This window comes from Mus caroli, chromosome 3 (genome assembly GCF_900094665.2).
Source record: "Mus caroli chromosome 3, CAROLI_EIJ_v1.1, whole genome shotgun sequence".
Taxonomy (NCBI): Eukaryota; Metazoa; Chordata; class Mammalia; order Rodentia; family Muridae; genus Mus; species Mus caroli.
This window is the reverse complement of record NC_034572.1, coordinates 245,693-259,405: the sequence shown is the minus strand read 5'-3', so window position 1 is coordinate 259,405 and position 13,713 is coordinate 245,693. Positions and strand designations below refer to the sequence as shown.

The 13,713-nt window shown below is 35.2% G+C and overlaps 1 protein-coding gene across 2 annotated transcripts in view; it reads right to left on the bottom strand.

Annotated features, from left to right (window-relative positions):
• Window positions 1-13,713, bottom strand: part of Hnf4g (hepatocyte nuclear factor 4 gamma) — a 139,381-nt gene that overhangs the window by 23,526 nt on the left and 102,142 nt on the right. The window contains exon 1 of one of the 2 annotated variants that reach the window (XM_021157861.2): window positions 1,864-2,194. The exons of the other annotated variant lie outside the window; for it this stretch is intronic. Within the exon in view, the coding sequence (XP_021013520.2) occupies window positions 1,864-1,999 (136 nt within the window). The 5' untranslated portion in view covers window positions 2,000-2,194. Of the gene's footprint in view, window positions 1-1,863; window positions 2,195-13,713 lie in introns of those variants that run through there. 2 annotated transcript variants of the gene reach the window in all.

The following is a 13,713-nucleotide window of genomic DNA, read 5'->3' as shown; positions in this document are numbered from 1 at the left end:
ATATATATATATATGTGTGTGTGTGTGTGTGTGTGTGTGTGTGTGTGTGTGTGTGTGTGTGTATGTGTGTGTGTGTAAGGGCTTTTCAATTTACTATTTCTATGGGATCCCTAACTACAAGAAGAAGTGGGTCTCTGATTTTTTTGCCTTCTCTTGGTGTTCTTTTTTTCTGCTGGTTTGTCTTGTCCAACATCCATTTAATAGTTTTATCTTCTTATGTTTTGTTTGATATATTTAAAAATATGAGTGAACGAAGGAAAACCTAGACTCTAACATAAAATGTACAAATGGACTATCATATACCTGCTGGAAGAGAGAAAGTCAGTGTTCTCCAATGAAGAAGGAGTATACCAAACACTTCTGGGAAGGCCTCATATTCAGGAATAGCTGATTTCATATAATAAACTCCACATTCTTGTGTGCTTTTATTTGGTTACAGTTTGATAAAGGGTTATTTGCTTTTCTTTCTGGGTATTGTTTTATTTTGATTTCTTGGTTTTGAGAATTATTATTGTTATATTGGGTTTTTGTTTTTCTTTTTATTTGAGAAGAAATTTAAAGTAGGATGTATAGGAAACAGAAGAGGAAGTTGAAGAACATAGTAGAGAAAAATGTAATCAAATATATTTGAATTTTGAAATGATTTTAAATAATAAATACTTTAAAGAAGTATCTGGAATCAATTGTGCTTTGTTGGATAACATTAAAATATTACAAACAAATTTAAGTTTGGCTTTATTTTTGATGCCATATTTACATGCAGTTGACAATGTGGTTACAAGCAAACAATTAGACACTACTGGGCAAGTAGTATGAGTGTAAATTGTTTTAGGATACACTGAAATATTCATTATATTAATATAGTACATCTGTACCTACTCTTTATGAATCTGTGGCCTCTTATTAAAACTCTGATTCTATTGAAATAGATATTGGGTATCCTTTATCAATACTGTGCCATCCTAGAAATTACACTATAGTTTCATACTTCATTTATGCTAAATTAGAGAATTGGGTTTTGAGTTTCTACAAGTTTCTCCACTATTAAGCTATTGCTTATTGAATATATAAAGTTCACAGGTCAGAAGAATATTAAGTTAATCATAAGATCATTTTTCAGTCCTGAACTATACAAAGATGCATTCACACTGACACATGCACACAGGTATGCATTTTACTCATAGTATACATAATTGTAAGGGTTAACAGTTACAACCTGTCTTGAGTAATCTTTCTATTCAGAAAAAGAAGTCTATATTATGAGTAGATAGTAAACTGTATTACCTAAAGAATCAAACCTGAAGTAATCTGTCTTCTTTAAAGTTAAAATATTACAGTAGACACATGCCCCAAGCTCTGGAATCTAAACATTAGCTCGTCAACCTGAGGTTATAATATAAACCTTTATTTCTTTTTATGTCTGTGTCCAGTGAAGCGACTACACAGTTATCTTAGGTGGAATTTCTTATCCTCAGCAATGGAGTACTGAGATGATGAGCTGAAGAGTAGAGCCAGTAAACCTCCTCAGCATCCAGTGTAATGTTGTCCATAAGCCACTTTACATACTGTATACAAAATCTATTTTCAAGGCCAATCTCTCAAAATCACTATCACTTTAATGTACAGGCTGTTTAAGCCTCTGAAACTATGCTTTGTAACTCTCTAGCCTATATAAACCCAAGATTATAACTATCTCTAACATTAAGCAGCTTAGGTAACACAAAATTTGAATTCATGTTCCGATTTGTGGTCTTAGACACAACTCTTTAATTCTCCAGCAACAAAGCTAATCCATCCTATCTGAGAGCTCCATTTCTTTCTCTTGTGCTTATTTCTCTTATGTATAATCATATGAGAACTCACCATTGGGATTATACAGAATCTGCATAGTGTCAAACTCCAAGGTCGAGTAAGTTGGGTCCAAAACTTCACTGTAGTTTCCCATGTCCATGTCCAGTATCGGCTCTGAAACCCTCATCATCGATTGAGAGACACACATACGAATCGCTCCACACACCCAGAGTATGCTAGCTGTTATGCTTTCAAGTTGTGAGTACTAACCAGAGCTAACTGTCACTGCATGATTTCAATGCTTCTCTGGGAGGGGCTGTCAAACTGTAACTCCTTTCAGCAGGCCATGTTCTGCTCATTATTCTTTTATGGCATATGAGAGCAATTCCTTGTGATAATCTTGGAGTGCTTCATGGAACTGCCTTATCTGAAGTGCTTAGTAGACTAACATGATCTTCTAAATTGATTTCCAGTACACAATAAATGACCTCACTTAGAGAGCAGTTAAACAAAACAGGAGTCTCTGTCAGGATTTAACCTGAAATTGTTGTGGATGGTAACCCACATGAAGAGCTTCAAACACATACCACTATGTTTTTAAAAGTCAAATTCATATTAATCTTAAAATTAGGTAAGTTAAAACTGTAACCTGTCTCTTAACACACCGAACACTTAAAGTGGCAGGTTTCCTTTGAACGTACAATAAAACTGACTTGTTTATTTTGGAGTAGATTTATAATTTGTGAGACTGAGATTTATGATGTGATCTAGCAATGTACAGGCAGAATCTTAATATGACCCACATAATATTTCCAAATTATCAATTTACCCTCCATGTCACTTCATGACTGCAAATTTCTGGAGGGGTTGGGGCAGCAACATGGTTAGTATGCTTCAACTCAGTGTACCAACCTTTTTCCTCAGCTTAACAGGTACAGTAAAATCCTTCTTTTTATAATTCTTTAACTGATAATTTTCTGAACTAACTACACAAATCACTAGACTTGAAAGGGATGCAAATGTGCCCTAGCTTTCTGACTTACACAACTAGACATGTTAAAGTTTGGTTGTAGAACCAAGACTCCTTTTGAGTGATACTCTACTGCTAAGGACTCTACTGTTTTTATAAATCCCATACAATGTCCTCAATTTCCTGTATTCTTCTTTTATTGGTTAATTTATTTATTTGCGTTTCAATTTTTATCCTCCTTCCCAATTTCTTCTCCACAAAGCCCCTATCTCCCTTACCCTTACCCCTGCCTCTATGAGGGTGCTCCCTGACTCGTCCACCAACTCATGCCTCATTGCCCTAGTATTCTACACTGGGCCATCAAGCCTCCACGGGTCCAAGGGGCTTCTCTCCCATTGATGCTAAATATGGCAATCTTCTGCTACATATCCAGCTAGAGACATGGGTGCCCCCATGTGTACTCTTTGGTTGGTGGTTTAGTCCCTGGGAGCTTTGTGGTGGTGGGGGAGGTCTGGCTGGTTGATACTGTTGTTCTTCCTATGGGATTGCAATCAGATTCAGTTTCTTCAGTCCTTCTTATCCTAACTCCTCCATTAGTATCTTCATGCTCAGTCCAATGGTTAGCTGCATGCAACTGCATCTGTATTAGTCAGGATCTAGCAGAGCCTTTCAGGGGACAGATATACCAGGCTCACATCAGCCAGCACTTCTTGGCTTAGTATGTACTCACTGATAAGTGGATACGAACAACAACACCACCACCACCACCAACATCAACAAAAAGAGCTTGGATACAACCCACAGACCATATGAAACCCAAGATTAAGGAAGACCACTCCAAAGTGTGGATGCTACAGTATTTTCATAAATAGGGATAAAAGTAAAAGCTACTTATGAAGTAATCTGAATACAGATGACTCTAGAGTTTTGCAGTTAAAAAAAAATATTTCCTATACTTAATTTAACTTACTTTTACTCAAATCCACAGCATTTCTCTTGGTTTTAGAGGAAACAGGAAAAAAATGGGGGGACAGTAAAAGTACTTATTAAACTCATTTTTCAAGAGGTTATAGAAAGTTTACTGGATATTAAATATAAAAATTATTGTAACATAAAATTTAACAAGAAGAAATGGGACAAACATGCTAGCTATCAAATACAACCAAGTCTCCATAGGTGTGTGAAACTGTGAGATGTAATCACCTGGATGATAATAATTATGTTCCCTAATGGAAACTAATAGCTGTCTTAATCATAGGAGTCAACTAAATCAAAATATTTATTTTATTGGTTTTAAATTGAGATTGTTTCTAACTGTATATTAGATTAGAATCATCTTCAAGAAAAGACCTTAGTCTTTATTTTTAAAGTTTATTTGACTCTATTCACAATATTTTTCTTTCTTTAAAAAGAAGAATGGGAACATGAGGGCTGACAGGAAGCCTGGAAGGGTGATGCATAGAAAGGGTGGAAGAATTGAAAGGAAAATAAAGGCAAACATATTAATTTAGAGCTGAAGATTATAAGTAATAACCAAAAGAAATATTGCACTCTTGCTTTCCTTGTATATTCGATCCAACATTGATTATGGATTATAGATAAAGGAGACACCCATGGAAGGGGAAAAGTAAAGGTGAAAGAGAAAGTAAAATTTTAAAGTTATTGATTTGTGTTGCTAATTATGTATCATAATGAAAAGTACATCATACTCTGTGATTTTACTTTTATTTTCATTCAAAAGTGAGTGTGGCCTTCAGAGAACTCAGAAAATATTCTAATGGCACTAGTTGGCAAAATAATGTTATAAGATAAAGTTTCCATAGGTCTCAGATTCAAAAAAGGTGAAATGTTCATTTACATGTCTTCACATTAGTTAGGAAAGGAAAGATGAAATCATCAAGGCTACGTTATATTTTTTTAAAGGCTTAAATTAAAAGACAAACAGCATAATTGTTGAGGAGATGAGACCAAAGCTACTGAGCCCTCCCCATCCTTTCTCTGTCTTTGAGGACTAGATTCACTGTCACCCTGGCTGGTTTGAAGCTCACTGAGTCAATGAGATGATCTCAAACTCACAGAAATCCTCTTGACTCTACTTCTGACTGCTGTATTCACAAGTGTTCACAACCACACATCACATGAAAATACCTCTTTACAGAGTCCACTCTTCAGTATCAGTTTGAAGGCCAAGAAATATATTCCTGTTCCTTAAGAAAACCTATTATTTGGATAGCTAAAATATGTACTCTCTGAGACCTGGGCAATTAGTCACTCTGAAGGGAATGATGACTATAGACAAAACAGCAACGGAATCAGTATGATGAAAGATTTTCAGAAATGCTTTCTCAAAGCAATGATTCTATGAACTGTCTTTAAAAGTACATCGATTGATTTTCATTAAAGAAACATAATGAGTAGCGTAACATAATGAGTGCTTAAAGAAGAAAACTTAACTCACCACCAACTCTCAGGATAATAGCAGAAACATTTCTATCTTATCTATAGGACTATTAAGCCTGTTAAATTGTCCTATGCTTTATATTGGATTTAACCATTCCTTCCTAGTGTGATTTAAAATAGAAAATGGGTTAATAAAAATCAGGGTTATTTTCATTAGAATGTTTTCATGAAAGGAATTTTGATGCTAATATCTACATAAAAACATTTTCTTTTCAAGTATAGTTAATGAAATATGTTCCGTAAATTTATTCTCCAAAGTATATCTGTAATTTCCATTATTTCTATATTCTATTTTACCAGTATGAAAAGTACACAAATACAGTCAATAAACATGAGGTGAAGGTTAGTGCCAACTCACACAGACACAGAGTCACTGTCACTTTAAACAGAAAAACAAAATATATAAAAGCCATTCAACACAATAAACTATTACTTAAAAGCAAAACAAACTATAATTTCTCACTTCTCATAGGAAACTCAATAAAATCATTATGCTTCCTGGATACTACTGCACTAGCTAAATTAACATTCCTCTTTTGAGATGAAAAGCGTGTATCCACTTCTTAAGTTTGATGATAAGAAAAAAGTAAATTATAAAAAAGTCAAAAAAAATGGAAATGTTTATCTCCAAAGCAAATAGTTATCACTGATAGACAAATAAGTTAGACATTAGCTATAATAATAGACTTAATACTAAAAAATATTAATATTTCTATAAAGTCCAGATTGTGTATAATTTTCCAGATGAGCAAAAGCACCTTTCTTTCTTACTATGTTTTTCTTTGGTCTAGTACAGCCGGGTAGTATTAATCAGAGTCACATCCATCAACTCATTAGTGCATATATACATTATAGAAAGTATGTTACTATTCTATTATTGTCATTATCATGAATAATTGTGCATCATATATTGACAATCCTTGTCATAAGAATGATGATTGTTAAATCTAAATTAGGCTCTTATAACTGTTTAACTATATTTTAATTTCTTCTTTTAAAATCATAATTATATCTCGGTTATTTCTTAACTAATGTCTTGTAGATCACAAACTTTAGTCTCTGTAACCAACGTAAATCTTTTGGTTTTACATTTAATTCACAGTTTTTTTCTTTTGCCAAATTGAATAATTCACACACTTCTAGAAAATGTTATTTCATATTTTTAGAAAAACAGACTGGGAACACACAGGTCCTTTATGAAACAACAGAGTAGACTGAGAGAAATGGCCTTATTCTCTACAGCAGTAGTGATACAACACAGTTGTCTTATTTAGGTAGATATATTACTTGGTGGCATTGGTAACCTTTTGCAACCCAAGCTACTTTTGAATTCTTGATACCCTTGCTTTACACTCCCAAATTTATCTGTGTTCTACTTACTCATAACCATAAGATTTGTAAAAACACATACAAATACAAGTAAAGTTCAAGACTAAGAATCACTGAATCTATATCATTCAGTATTGATAGAGCATTGGGGATTGTACACTGACACTCATCTGGAACAAAGAAATCCATCGAGGGAAATCTTTGGGTGATATATATATATATATATATATATATATTGATATATTGATATATTGGTATATATATAGATAGATAGATATAGATATATGAGTATATATGAATATACATATATATACATATATATGTGTATATATATATACATATATATATACATATATATATATATATATATATATATCTTGCTTTCAAGGTCAGCTGCCTTGTGATTCAAAATAGACTCTCCTTTTCAGAAGATAAGAAGTTGAATAACACTAAATTATTAACTGGAATACAGATTATGCTGGCAGGGAAAATAAAGTAAGCTGGGTAGAAGGCACAGGCTAGTGTGGGCAGGCAGTGCTTTGGCACTTTTTTTTTTTCTTTTTACAATGAGTATTATCGCTGTTGTCATTGCAACCTCAGCAAACCTAGTCACAATGATTAAGATTATGGTGGCACGCCAATACTAACCTGCTGCATTATACAACAGGAAGAAAAGGAAGGGATCAGTGTGTACTAGTTCCCAATGTCTTCCAAAGAGATATGGGATATAGGAAAAATTCGCAGCAGTTTACAGCGCTGAGTGCACATTCCAGCGTAAACATCTTAAATGATTGTGCTGTAACAAACATGAACTTTTGTATCTGAAAGTTGAATAATAAATAAGTTACAACTTTTCTCTTCAAATACATAAATAGATTATCTATATTGCCATACAGTAAAGAACTGCTCCATATTCCTCAATGAAATCTTAGTTACCAAAGAGAACAACACTCTAATGCAACATTTGAATTGGATAAAACTAAGTAATATTTGCCTCTGCATTTAGTAAAGGTAAGTATAGGCATTAATCCCAGTGAAAATGATAATATTTCAGTTCTTATTTCTTATGGCAAGTTGATGTTTTGAACAAATGTACAAGGTGTAATTATGATGATTTTAAGAACAAGCATATTAACCTAATATGTACTAGTCATCTTAGGTGAGGTGGTGACTTTTGCACCAGGGCTCTTTAAGTATTTAGAACTTTAATGCCTAACTTACATATCAGTCTAGTAGGTTATAGATTCTGCTAGTTGTTGAAATCATAGAGAGAAACTTAAAGGCCCCATAAGATCCAAGATGCATCAGATACAATCAGGCCAGGAAAGATAGAGAAATGGCTTGGCAGTTAAGAGTACATAACAGCTGCTGCAGAGACCGTAGTTCCTAACATCCACAGTGACCTGGCTTATGGTACTCTATGTCCATTTCTAAGTGTCTGACAGTCTCTTCTGGACTTCAGAGGCATGTGACACACCATACACAGAAACACACACCTGTACCTACAGACACACATACATACTCATGAACACACACATACAAACACACACCCTCTCACACACACAGACATTCTCTCTCACATGCATCACACACATGTGTGCACAGTTACAAACAAAAAATATGCCAGTCATGGTGAGGCATACCTTTAATTCCAGCACTCAGGAGGCAGAGGCAGGCAGATTTCTGAGTTTGAGGCCAGCCTGGCCTACAAAGTGAGTTCCAGGACAGCTGGGGCTATACAGAGAAACCCTGTCTCAAGAAAAATTAAAAAATACATCTATTAAGAAGGATATAGTACTGGTGTCTTATTTTTTTGATACATAAAGGATCTTGAAATTGACTATTTTCTGAGTCTAATTAAGGGAAAGACATTGTATACATTACTTATTGAGGCCTTGGCCTTTTAAATTCCAAATATGAATAAAACATCTACACAAATAATTAATATGGTAAAGTATAACATTTATGTCAAGCACCTAAACATATTTCATGAGTTCAACATTTCCAGTCACTAGATATTTCTATGTAAAATACTAAATATATCTTACTTCGGAGATCTATCAAGTAATCATCACCATAATTCTCATCTTCCTCCTCCTCAGCAACATCATTAACACCACTATGAGAGAGAGAATGAGAGATGATAGATAGATAGATAGATGATAGATAGATAGATAGATAGATAGATAGATAGATAGATAGATAGATAGACAGACAGTAGGAATAGATAAATGATAGATGATAGATAGATAGATAGATAGATAGATAGATAGATAGATAGATAGATAGATAGATAGATTGATAGGTAGATAGATGATAGATTGATAGACAGCAGGAATAGATAAATGACAGATAGAGAGATAGATAGATAGATAGATAGATAGATAGATAGATAGATGACAGACCATTGTTTTTCCAAGAAATGGATTAAAAAATATTAACTAATCTCCTACCCATATAGAGTTCTGAAGTAGAGCTGATTTATTGATATAGAGATAACAAGAATGATAGACCCCAAATAATTCCTGAATGCTGTCTTTAATTGCATTGTTATTAATTTTTACAATGGAAAGTTGAAAATGATGTCTGTAACATTATAAGCCTAGTGCTACTTTAAGTGGAAATTAAAAACTATCCTTATTCTTAACTTACATTAGTGTACAGCAATGTTAAAAGTTTCTGGTACATGATCATGGTTCTTCTGGCTTCCTCATTTATGTATACTGTTGGAATTATAATCAGAAGTAACATTTTAGAAACATTTCATGTAGTGTAATTCATGTAGTTAAGCATTAGAATTGAAAATACCTATATAATATTTCAAAGAAAGTTTACTGAGGTCCAGAAAAATGACTCAGAAAAAGTGCTGTCTACAAAAAGTGTGATGGTCTAAATTTAATCCTCAGGACCCATATAGGGGATGTGAGAACTAAGTCCCAGAGTTGCACTCTGACCCACAAATATGCCAGCCCATAAACATACATGTACACACACACACACACATACACACACACACATGAACATACACAATTAAAGTATTTTAAAAAGTTTTCTTTCTAAAGAAAGATACTGAAATTCATAAGTAAAATCATTACAGCTGTTCTTATAAGCCTAATACTGTAGGAGTTTATAAGCTCATAAAGGCTAGGACTGTTCAACATTTTTCTTTACATTCTAGTATTTACAATAAGTGAAGAAATTAAACACTATAGATTTTAGAAAATTATATAATAATGATCGTTAGAAAATAGTGAAGAGTAAGCTCAATCTTAAAATTAAACTTATGAATAATTAGTTTCATGAAAATTATAATTCTTTAAAAATAACTTATGATATTCTGACTATCAAGCCAGGAATTTGTAGGTCCAGTTTTATTAACTTCTGATAATGTGAAAAGATTTTAGATGATATATCATTAAACAAACATTAAAGAATAAAACCTTGCAAAGAGCTGTAAACAGTAAATTTCAGAAAACCACTTGAAGGGTGAACATAATATAAATACATCTATGGTGATCATCTTTAAATGTCAACTTGAAATAACCTAGGATAAGGTGTTAGTATGATGTCAGCATAAGATTTTTGGAATTCGATTCACCTGAGACCATGTCTGTGGGAGATTTTCTTAAATAAAATGCCTAATGATCATTCCAGCATGAGGAACACCATTTTCTAGGCAGAAGTAGCTTTTTTAAATATATAAGTATTGCATGGATGCATTCAATTCCTTTTTGTGGCTATTTTATTTATTTACATTTCAAATGTTGTCCTCCATCCAGGTTTCCCCTCTGCAAACCTCCCATCCCACTGATGCCAGATAAGGGAATCCTCTGCTACATATGCAGCTGGAGCCATGGGTCCCTCGATTTGTACTGTTTGGTTGGTGTTTTAGCCCCTGGTATCTTTTGGAGTTGGGAGGTTCTAGTTGGTTGGTATTGTTGCTCTTTCAATGGAGTTCCAATCCCTTTCAGTTTCTGCAGTCACTTCTCTAACACTTCCATTTGGGTCTCCATGCTCAGTCTGATGGTTAGCTGAGTGATCTGCATCTGTTTGCTGGCAAACCCTTTCAGGGGAACAGCTATACAAGGCTCCTGTCTGCAAGAACCTCTTGGCATCAGCAATAGTGTCTGGGTTTGGTGTCTGTAGATTGTTTGGATCCCTAGGTGGGGCAGCCCCTGGATGACCTTTCCTTCAGTTTCTGCTTCACTCTTTGTCCCTGCATTTCCTTTAGACATGAAAAATTCCAGGTTAAAATTTTTGAAATGGGTGTGTAGCCCCATCCCTAAACCAGGGGCAATGCCTATCTACTGGATATGGTCTCTACAGGTTCTATTTTCCCTTTCTTAGGTATTTTAGTTAATGTCATCCCCATTGGGTCCTGGGAACTTCTTGTTTTCCATTCACATGGGACTATCTGGTGGCTACCCCCAGATCCCCATCCCCCATTGGTACACACCTCTGTTAAATTTCCTGACAGGTACATCTACCTGTCTCCTCCCATACCTGATTCTGCCCCCCATTCCCCCCCCCTCTATTCCTCCCATCCCACCCTCTACCTTCTCTGATAATATTGTGACCCCTTCTAAGTAGGACTGAAGCATCCACACTTTGGTCTTCCTTCTTCTTGAGCTTCATGTGGTCTTTGAGTTGTATTGTGGGTATTCTGAGCTTTTTGCCTAATACCCATTTATCATTCCATGTGTGTTCTTTTTTGACTGGGTTACCTCACTCAGGATGATATTTTCTAGATCCATTCATTTCTCTGATAATTTCATGAAGTCATTGTTTTTAATAGTTATGTAGTGCTCCATTATGTAAATGTACCACATTTTCTGGATCCATTCCTCCATTGAGGGACATCTGGGGTTTCCCAGCTTCTAGCTATTACAAATAAGGCTGCTATAATAAAAATGGAACATGTGCCCTTGTTATATGCTGTGTCATCTTTTGGGTATATGTTCAGGAGTGGTATAGCTGGGTCTTCAGATAGAACTACTTCCAATTTTTGGAGGAACCACCAGACTGATTTCCAGAGTGGTTGTACCAGCTTGCAATCCCACCAGCAATGGAGAGGTGTTCTTCTTTCTCCACATCCTTCCCAGTATCTGCTGTCACCTGCCTTTTTGATCTTAGCCATTTTGACTGGTGTAAGATAGAATCTCAGGGTTTTTTTAATTTGCATTTCTATGATGACTAAGGGTGTTGAATATTTCTTTAAGCCCTCTCACCCATTCGAGATTCCTCAGTTCAGAGTCTGCAGGTTGCAGTTTGTCCTATTGATAGTGTCTTTTGCCTTATAGAATCTTTACAATTTTATGAGATCCCATTTGTCAATAGCTGATCTTAGAGCCTGACCCATTAGTGTTCTCTTCAGGAAATTTTCCCCTGTGCTGATGTGTTTGAGGCTCTTTCCCACTCTCTCTTCTATTAGATTCAATGTATTAGATTCAGTGTATCTGGTTTTATGTCAATGTCCTTGATCCACTTGGACTGGAACTTTGTACAAGGAGATAAGAATGGATCAATTTGCATTCTTCTACATGCTGACCGCCACTTGAACCTGCACCATTTGTTGAGAATGCTGTCTTTCCACTGTTATGGTTTTTGCTTCTTTGTCAAAGATCTGGGTCTTCAATTCTATTCCATTGATCTACCTGTCTGTCTCTGTATCAATACCATGAAGTTTTTATCACTGTTGCTTTGTGGTACAGCTTGAGGTCAGGGATGGCTGCACTCATTTCTCTCTGCTCTTGAATTTGGATATAATGAAGCTAGCTGTTGGAAGTCCGTATCTTGACTTCCCCGCATATGATAGTCTGTAACCTTGAACTGTAAGCTGAATAATTCTCTCTTCCCACTAAGTTGCTTTCTGTCAGGGTATTTTTACATGGCTAAGTTGCAATCATAATTTTAAACATAGGGCAGCATATTAATATATTAATAGACAAGGAGGTTTAAAAAGAGAAACTAAATCATTAATTATACATTCAGATAATTGTTTTAGTATCTTGAATCTCCTGATTAAAAGCAAGTTGGTTTCACATTTCATATTACATTTTTAAAAATCCCATATATGTTTAAACAACAGCAGCTATATCAATGACATTGTAGCTTAGACATCAGCATAGAGGAAAGCAAAGCAGGAGGCTTGCTGCTGGCTGAAGGCTAGTCTTGGTTATAAAACAGTAGCCTGTGTCAAAAACAATAACCAAAGAAGCTTACAAAACCATTATAGAAAACTGAGTAAAATTAATACCTTGTTTTTACTGTAATAAGTAAATTATAACTTAGACAACGTATGTCAAGCAACTGACTATTTCTTCTTTTTTTCTTTCTTTTTTAAAATTTTTTATAAGACATTTTCTTCATTTACATTTCAAATGCTATCCCAAAAATTCCCCTACACCCTCCCCCTGTCCTGCTCCCATACCTACCCACTCCCACTTCTTGGCCCTGGTGTTCCCTGTACTGGGGCATATAAAGTTTGCAAGACCAAGGGGCCTGTCTTCCCAATGATGGCTGACTAGGCCATCTTCTGTTACGTATGTAGCTAGAGACACAAGCTCTGGAGGTACTGGTTAGTTCATATTGTTGTTCCAACTATAGGGTTGTAGACTCCTTCAGATCCTTTGGTGCTGTCTCTAGTTCCTCCATTGGAGGCCCTGTGTTCCATCCTATAGATGACTGTGAGCATCCACTTTTGTTTTTGCCAGGCACTGGCATAGCCTCACAAGAGACAGCTATATCAGGGTCCTTTCAGCAAAATCTTGTTGGCATATTCGATAGTGTCTGGGTTTGGTGGCTGATTATGGGATGGACTCTCGGTGGGGAAGTAAAGGGTCAGGCCCATATGGATGGGCTATGCAGATCCTCCTGTATGGGTTCTATGTGTCTGAGTTGGTATCAGTCCTTTCTTGGAGAATTTCATAGAAATGCTGTATTTATCTTTTCCCCACAATATTGGTTTCAGTACAGACAAGACACCATTTTTTAAGTATAGAGAAAGTGAAAATATGTTGAAAAGTAAACAGATTAGTAAAAGTAACTTCTGTTCATAGTTAGTTAGGTATGTGAGAGAGCTTGACCAAGTGTTCCTATCTTCTGTGTGTATATGAGAGAGAGAGAGAGAGAGAGAGAGAGAGAGAGAGAGAGAGAGAGAGAGA